This window comes from Genypterus blacodes, unplaced genomic scaffold (genome assembly GCF_046128005.1).
Source record: "Genypterus blacodes isolate CSIRO-AG114 ecotype Tasmania unplaced genomic scaffold, CSIRO-AGI_Gbla_v1 ptg000156l_1, whole genome shotgun sequence".
In the NCBI taxonomy this organism is placed as follows: Eukaryota; Metazoa; Chordata; class Actinopteri; order Ophidiiformes; family Ophidiidae; genus Genypterus; species Genypterus blacodes.
Window position 1 is genome coordinate 3183246 of NW_027466957.1, and position 8300 is coordinate 3191545.

Below are 8300 nucleotides of genomic sequence, written 5' to 3' on the forward strand. Positions count from 1 at the left end.
TCTCTCTCTCTCTCTCTCTATATATATAAATATATACTCTGTCGCCCGTTAAATTGGAGTGATTGTTTATTCAAACTTTATGGGCAACAGTGTATATATGTATATATGCGCTATGCCTCTATGCTATACTCTCTCTCTCTATCTCTCTCTCTCTCTCTCTCTCGCTATATATATAGTATAGTATATATAAAATGTATTATTTAAAATCTTTTTTTCAATTCCAACTAAAAGGGCTGTATATATATATATACACAGTGTATATAGGCCCAAGAATGGCCTACATTTATACTTAAATGGATACCCTTACTGATTTCTAACACACCCATCGGCTCTGTCTTATCCGTCTACATTTGTCACAGTGCAGTGCAGGGGCCAGAAAGTGAGGCTGTTATCAGGCCGAGCAGCGCAGAGGCACAGCAGGCATGGGTGGGAGCAGGGCAGGCCGGGGCGTTCTTGCAGTGGGGACCATGACAGCTGGACTTCTCCCCAGGAGATAACTTTGTTCTGGGCTAAGAAAGATGACATCATGAAGGATGGCGATGAAGATGTCAGTGCAATGGACAGGAAACGTTATCTTGCGGCCTTCACTTGCAGTGGCACCAGGGGTATGGACACACACACACACACACACACACACACACACACACACACACACACACACACACACACACACTACTTAGTTGACACAAGGATACAGGCTCCTTGGTCATGCCTACTCAGTGAGTGGGTACCCCTCACATTCATTCAGAGGCAGAGGCTACTGTTGTTTGAAAGACAAACACACAGAGACACAAGCTTTTTGCGTGTCGTTTTCTTTTTCACATCTGAGAACTAACCGGGAAATACACAGAAGGTTCAGCAATTCTTAGCAGGGAGTCCATCTTAAAGGTCTGTAAGTGACATCATACTTCATGAGGCATGTTTGAGGAAGTGTGGCATTCAAGGACTAGTACAGTCTTACTGTTCTTGGTGGTTTAACATGATATACAGGTACATGTGATTTGCATTTCCAATGAAAAAATGAAGCAAACTGACTGTTGCGCCGTGCTGACTCTGCTGTTAGCGCAATTCCCACACAGATAAAAGTTAGGAAAATAAGCCATAGAATGCGATAACCAATGAAATATAATAACGACAACAAAAACAACTAATGTCTACATATATAACATGAATATTTACATATATATTCATGTTACATATATGAACATGAATTCATGAGATAGATAAGTGTAAAATAAATGAAAAAGTAAATAAGTTGTTGCCCCTGGTGATTGGAGTGGGTGTAACATAATGTATAACAGCACTGAGCCTTACAGCAATTTTTGCACTTACTTTACTATCATATTAATGTAATTACACAGCATTATGAAAGCTACATTAGGATTTAACAAAATAAAGCACTTGAGAATTTTCTCTTTCTCAACAAGTGAAAAAATGTTCACGTATTGAAAAAAAATGCATCTCAAAAAAGATTTTTTAAGACCTTCTCTTTTATTACTTTCTCTTAGGTTTTGGAATGAGATGTTATAGTTACAGTGTCAACTATCATACTTTGTTATATCACAATTTATTGACTGCTTTCTTTTGGATTTTATTCTGCTGATGCGTGTTGCCAAAGTGCAGATGCATCAAGGACAATTCCAGAAAAACAAATATGACATGTAACAGGCTCATAATACTGCCCCTATGATCATAACAAATGTTGTTGACATTGTTCAGTCTTGCCTTATGATGTTTACCGACATTCACTTACAGCTTGATGACAGGATAGAGGATAGAAGTATTCATTAATTCACTTGAATGAATGATGATCTTACTCCCAAAACCAAAGCCAGTGATTTATGACTCAGCCCTCAGGTTTCATTGAGGTATTCATGTTGATGTTGTGCCAAGAGACACAGACAAATTGTGCTGATCCAATGCATATTTATGTTTGGACTTATTTCAATTTTAGTTCTAGTGCTGTAAGTGCTGTAATTGCTGTATTCTCATAAATGTTCCCTCCATTATTATTGATACTGTTCCCCTACTACAAACATAGTTCCCACTGATTGTAGTTTAAGATAATTTCCTAAATCATAACCCGATATGAACATCTCACTCACACCTCACGTCTGCTCATAGGTGGGCTTGTGGTCCAGGATGTGTCGTCTTCTCAACGTCCTGCTAGCTTTGCTGAGCCGCTTCCTGTTTGCCGTGCACGGGGTGGTGACAGTGTGGCGTGTGGTGGCCATTACAGGCGAGCCGCTCTATTGGTTACTGCTCACAGGTGTGGCTCTGCTGGCCGTGGAAATGGCTGTCACAATAAAGTGCACCCGCAACGGCGAGTGGAAATGGTAACATCTATATCCTACACAAACACCTTGTTGAATATGGTTCTACGTATATTCCACAGTAGTTGACATCAGGTCTCTTTGTAGCTGACATGACCTATGCATATTTTGCATATTTACGTTTAAATTTTGCTGCCCCATTTTTTCGAGTGCATACAGTAAATGAGAGACACACACACTAAAGGGTGTGGGTGCGTGAGCGTAGTACATTTTCTTTTATTAATTTGAAGCTCTTAACACATTCAGTGAGGCTGTTTGCGATGAGATCTAGACATACACTGTAGATGCTGATTAATATGCACAGGACAGATGCAAAATTTCACTGTTAATTGAGTTAAATTTATTCAAACCAACAGACAAACGGAGACAAACATCTCTCTCTCACTCTCTCTTCCTCTCACGCTCTCTGCCCTGCTCCCTGGTTCACAAATGTATGTTCATGCAGAGTGCTTTTTTAGTTCTGGCACACATATGCAGGTGTGAATATAACATATCTCGCCCCATATGATGTAGGTATTTTATTAATAATTTCCATGTTAGTCAGCAGTAGTCATAGTCATCACAAAAAATGGCATATTTTGAGCATAATTAGTATAATTTGCAAGACATTTCCACTGCAATTGAAATTACCAGAAGTTTTCTGTGAGCAGTGGTCAGCGTTACTGACTAACTGTAAACGTTTGTGAAGAGTGTCTTTTCAGAGCAGAAAACACAAAAAAGTCCTTTGACCTGTACATCTTTGGGCTGTGGGAAGAATCCTGCAAAGTGGAAGCATACGGAAACCTTTCATAGAAAGGCCCATATTAGATTTAACCAGATTTTGACAGTGCTAACCACTAATCAAGGTCAAGGTCAACCTTATTGAGCTCCAAAAAGAAATTTGGCTTAGGCATCATTGCTGTTCCATACACACCACATCTCTATTCTTCAATCATCTTGATGTCACAGTCTTTTCTGTTTTTATCAAGACAGCAAATTTGTGACTTGAGTCTTGATCTTGGATCCACACCACAGGCACAATACTTTCTGACCTTGGAAGTGGGTTTACTGCCCATCGAGCATATGTGGAGAAGCTGCTTGTGTGAAGCCAGAAACAAAATTCACTGTTATCCCCCCTCAGCCCTATCTCTCTCTCACTGTGTATCAAAAACAAATCTTTTCCTCTGCAGGGTTATTGCACTGACTGTCTGAATTTATGCCCAGAATGTCCGCCACACCTCACAACCATGTCTCTGTCCCGATCTCTCTATCATCCTGTCATGACTCAAGTCATTTCAGATCAGGCTTTTTCCCGTGTAATTTTAATTAGATAACATAAAGCTGTGGTGCATCTTTATTAACCCTAAAGGATACGGATAGCGAGACCCTCCTCTTTCAAAAGCAAAGCTGTGGCAAATTCAGAAGCTGCAGTTCTCCTCCACACATGCAGTGATCATTCTCAAACACGAGCTTTCTTCAGGCCCTGCTATTCCTCTCTCAGTCTCACTTTGAAGTTCTCACTTCATAGAGAAGCCTTTGCGCTGTCAAGTGGGATTTGCATATATGATGAGAATAATTGCCCGTCTGAAATCCTATGCCTCCTTGGAAAAAAAAGGAACCAAGTTTGTGTCAGTGAAAATAATCTACCCCCTCCTCCTCTCCTTTGTGGGTCTTTTTTTAGGTTCTCCCCCATGGTTTTCCTCTACCTAAGCACCGTCATCCCTTCCATTTGGTTTCTAGAATTGAGCCTGGTGTATTCCAAGCTGCCCGTCGACTTTTCCTCAAGCCCTGAGCTTCATTTGCTGGCTCACATCACAGCGGTAGGCATTACACCCAAAAGTGCTCTCCCCACTTCAGCTTCCACGCAGCAGCATTAAAGCAGCACCTGACACCAGATAAGATTTAAATCTAGCAAGGGGTGGATAAAGTAATAGATGCAGGAAACTTGTAATAGACACATTAGATAAAGTCTAGATAGCGTCCTTCTTGAAAACCTCTCTCATATCTCTTCCTACTGGCCTGATTTAGGTACTTTTTGTTTCATATTGGATTTGGGACCTTTTCTGGCCTGTGGCTGCGCTCCAGGCTGGGTAGCAGTTTTTGAAGCTCAAAGCCATAGTGGTTTGGGGATATTGTGAAAAGTAAAGGGGTACTGCCAAGACAAATTCAATGACACCTGACACATTGAAACCAGATATTGGATATTTGTGATATATCATCATCAACAAGAATTAAATGAGGGTGAAGTTACTGTACAACAGCTTCAGCCTGTGAACTGGTGCTCTTAAAGAATGTGTTGGTCAAAGTCTATATGCAGTACGAGTTGAGCTCAGAGAGATTTTCCCAAAAAATAACACATAAAAATGATTTTCTGCATTCATTTAACTGATTCTAACAGCAAATAAACTCCAATTGTAAACATTCCTTAATTAGACTGGAAAGCCTTTAATCGTCATCTTTTTCTTCCACCCAGGGCATCGGAGAGTTGGAACCAGAGAACTGGGTGGCAGGCCTGGAGCAGACCATGCTAATAGTGCTGGTTCTTGGTCGTTGGTTGATGCCCAAAGGGGACATGTCTCGTGACCAACTCTCCCAGCTACTGATGGTCTATGTGGGACTGGGTGCTGACATCCTGGACATCTTAGACACATTCAAGGAACCTGAAGTAAAAACCAACCACCTGGTGGTCATCGTCGGCTTGGCGCTGTTCTCTTGGGCACTAATGCAGTTTCCTCTGGTTCTCACTCAGACGAGACACCCAAAGGGTCAATGTTGCTTTGGGGTTTCATCTCCATTCGCCTCCTGCTGCTCCAGTGAGGCGTGGAGCTTGCTGTTGACAGTGGGACTCCAAGACGGTCCGTTCCTCCTTTACCGGGTCTACCTAATGATCCAAGAGCAGGTCCTCAACCAGTTGATGATCTTCTTCACATGCAAAAACATCCTGATCTTCCTATTGGAGCTTTACCGAATCTTTGTGGTGCAGTGTGAGCAGCAGGCCGGGAAATTAGGGTCAGAGTGTGCTGCTCTGGCAATGCGATGTCAAACACAGGGGGTGGGTGAGGAGGAGGAGGGGCAGGAGGAGGGTAGAGAGGAGTGTGTTGGAAAGCAGAGCTGTCATCCAGAGATGGAGGAAGAGAGAAAGAGGGGGAATGAAAGAGCGGGAGATCAGAGAAGTGTCCAGGTATAGAGAAGCTTAAAATGCTGTGAGGCATGACTCCTGCCCTTAGGGAGTGAATGGAAATCGAACCCATCTGCCATCTCTTACATATCGTGTTCAGGAGTCTAGCTGGGAGTCTCAGCCCCTTGGAGGTTCAGTGACTGGAAATAGATCACATGAGAAGAGCGGAAGTCCCCACAGAAAAGTTCTGACATTCAAATATACAATTCCTTTGATAGAAATTATGAAAGGAGGATAAATCTAGTGTAACAAAGTTTTCTTTGTTTCTTTCTCTCTGTATGTTTTGCTAATTATCAGGTAACTGTAAGTTGCGCTTCATACCGCAACAATTGTGTTTCAACCTGCATCTGCATATGATAAAATGTACAATAGTTTCAATATGTTGTGCATATGCTTTTTAAATAAAATGTTAGGGTTAGGGTGCGGGTAAATATTTTCTCGACTATAATCATACATGAATTACCATAATCACACAGCACTATTGAGACCTTAATTACATGTCTTGCTAAATCAATGAAGTTTCTGTACTAAAAATGTTTTAAAGACACACACTGATGCTTTATTACTCAAATCACCATGAGATGGCAGTGTTGCCAAGTCAACCAAAGCAGCAAAAATGCACAACATTTATTTGGCTGGAACATGCATGGCAGCTACACAAAAAAAGTGTGCGGCAGTAAAACATAGTACCAGCCTTATACAACCCTGCAGGGCGCAATGTGAGGATTTGTTGTTATTTAATATGATCTCTCTTCGTTCTCTTTGGTGAGATGGGAGAAAAATTAATGCATGTGGTCAATAAATTTGATTAAAAAGAAAACATTGAGACACCCCGCAGCAGCAGATAAACAGTTAACAGTCTGATGCAAGTACAACATAAAGTGACAAGGAGAATGAGAGTGAAGAGGTTTGCATTATGTTTTCAAGGTCTGTTTTACTCTTGAGCACAATCATCATTGCATGGAAACCTGTTTCTATTCTATCTAAAAAAGCATGCTCGTGATTATGTGGGAGTTGTTGAGGTTCTACGTGAATTGCTCTCACCCCTCCCACTTCTGAGAAATTTGAGGAGCTTTTTTGCTCTCCTTCCAATAGCTCACAAGGTAAACCGGCTCTTCAAAAGCCTGGAAGAACAGGGAGATGTTTGAGCGACACCTGGGGTCCTAAGGTTTTCGGCCTCACCATAGAGTAGAATCCCCTTACACTCAGACAATATCTCTCCTGTCAAACAAGGGGTTGAGATACAGCCCTCTTGCATTTATGGATGACCCTCTCTCACTCTGTGTCTCTCACAATATGTCAAACAGGGTAGGGATGAAGAGTGGCAATAGCAGAAAGTGGCAATTCACTCAGAAGCTGTTGTCACACTGCTCTGTATCTCTGTCTATCGGATTGCTACACTTTAGCCAGCCTGCAAGGTGATAACAGAAAAGCGCTAAGCGAGGTGGGGCTCCTGTTTCCAATCAGCTCACAATGAAAGAAAGATAGACATAAAGACACAGAGAGAAAAAATATGTTCACACTTCAGGCCTTGACAATGAAACCCCACTCTGCCATTTCTTGGTTTGCAAGATGCTTAGCTTATTTTGAGGCTTTTCCGTATATATCTACAAAATTTACCATCTCCTTGTCTCTCCAGAAGCCCTTGTACTTATTGTTGTCTAAACAAGGTGGCCACACTGAATGATGGTGACAGCTCGTGTGCAGCGTACGCACAGTGGATTCAAAGGCAGACGTTGGATATGAATCAGATCGAGGGCCAAATATGCAATCTAATATGAAGAAATCAGAATTGGTTTGATCACATTGCTCAGAAATTCCGACTGTGTCACATAAGGGCAAAATTCAGCTTGTAATGTGAATGTAGAGAAACCTGCCATATTCTGTTTCCTCTGGTGTGTGTGTGTGTGTGTATGCATGAACAGGAGACTGTAAAAACAGTTTCCTAAAAAAGCAACATCTTCTTTCAGAGGATTTTTCTGAGCACATTGCTGTATTTTCTTTGTTACCTCCTTCTAGCAGCACTTTGGTGTAAATTATTGATGCTGGAGCCAACTTTTAAGAGAGAGAAGAGAAAAATTAATGGAGAGTTCCCATGGAGATGTTAATTCGCCAACAAAATAATAATGTCTATACTCCTAGAGTGCTAGATAATACCCAATTTACAAAGCCATTCCAACGCAAATGACATCATGCAGAGCCCATATTAGGGCGCAGCTTCTTCCAAGCACCTGAGTTTTGGATGAATCCCTTATTTGTGCGACAGTGTGACGCAGACAATACAATAGAGCAATGAAAGACCGTCTTGCCTGTGAAGAAGAGTCCTTTTCCTCTTCAGATTAACTGCATGCTTTAACAAGATTGTGTGGGCATGTGGGAGGATGGGGATGTCAGCTGATCCATGGGCTGCCCTACATAGAAAGACGAGGAGAGCATGGAAACAGAAAGGCAGTAGCTCCATGCAGTTTGGGAAAAACAAAACATAAGCTAATCAGTTGTATGTAGAGCAGAGAGAGATGGAAAGTGATGGAGCTAAATGGCTCACAGGATCAGAAATCCTTGTAAGTTATTCAGTGATGTAAGATTCAAAGAGATGCTGACAGTATGTGTAGGGAAATGTGGTGTGGTAAACTCCCCAGAAAGAGTACATCTATATCACACAAAAACACAACAGTTAGAAAACAATCTACAAATGCACTCAGAGAGATACTACACCCGTGCTTCAAAATTGTGGAAAATCTGCTTGTGGCTACAAATGGGTGTCTACATGGGATCGATGCAGAACATCACAAGGATTGGAGAGGGAAAAT

At 41.6% G+C, this 8300-nt stretch overlaps 1 protein-coding gene across 1 annotated transcript; it reads left to right on the forward strand.

Moving 5' to 3' along the window:
* Positions 1-2142: 2142 nt before the first annotated feature.
* Positions 2143-5499, forward strand: LOC143012880 (transmembrane protein 26). The gene is made up of 3 exons (XM_076166212.1): positions 2143-2336; positions 3994-4132; positions 4786-5499. Exons 1-3 carry the CDS (start codon positions 2143-2145, stop codon positions 5497-5499), a joined length of 1047 nt encoding a protein of 348 aa, XP_076022327.1.
* Positions 5500-8300: the final 2801 nt, after the last annotated feature.

What these genes read in the sequence shown, in the direction of transcription:
- LOC143012880 (XM_076166212.1), top strand. Translation starts at nt 2,143, where the DNA reads ATGTGTCGTCTTCTCAACGTCCTGCTAGCTTTGCTGAGCCGCTTCCTG. An exon ending in CGCAACGGCGAGTGGAAATG is followed by an intron (nt 2,337 to 3,993) that starts GTAACATCTATA and finishes GTCTTTTTTTAG; the next exon opens with GTTCTCCCCCATGGTTTTCC. An exon ending in TGCTGGCTCACATCACAGCG is followed by an intron (nt 4,133 to 4,785) that starts GTAGGCATTACA and finishes TCTTCCACCCAG; the next exon opens with GGCATCGGAGAGTTGGAACC.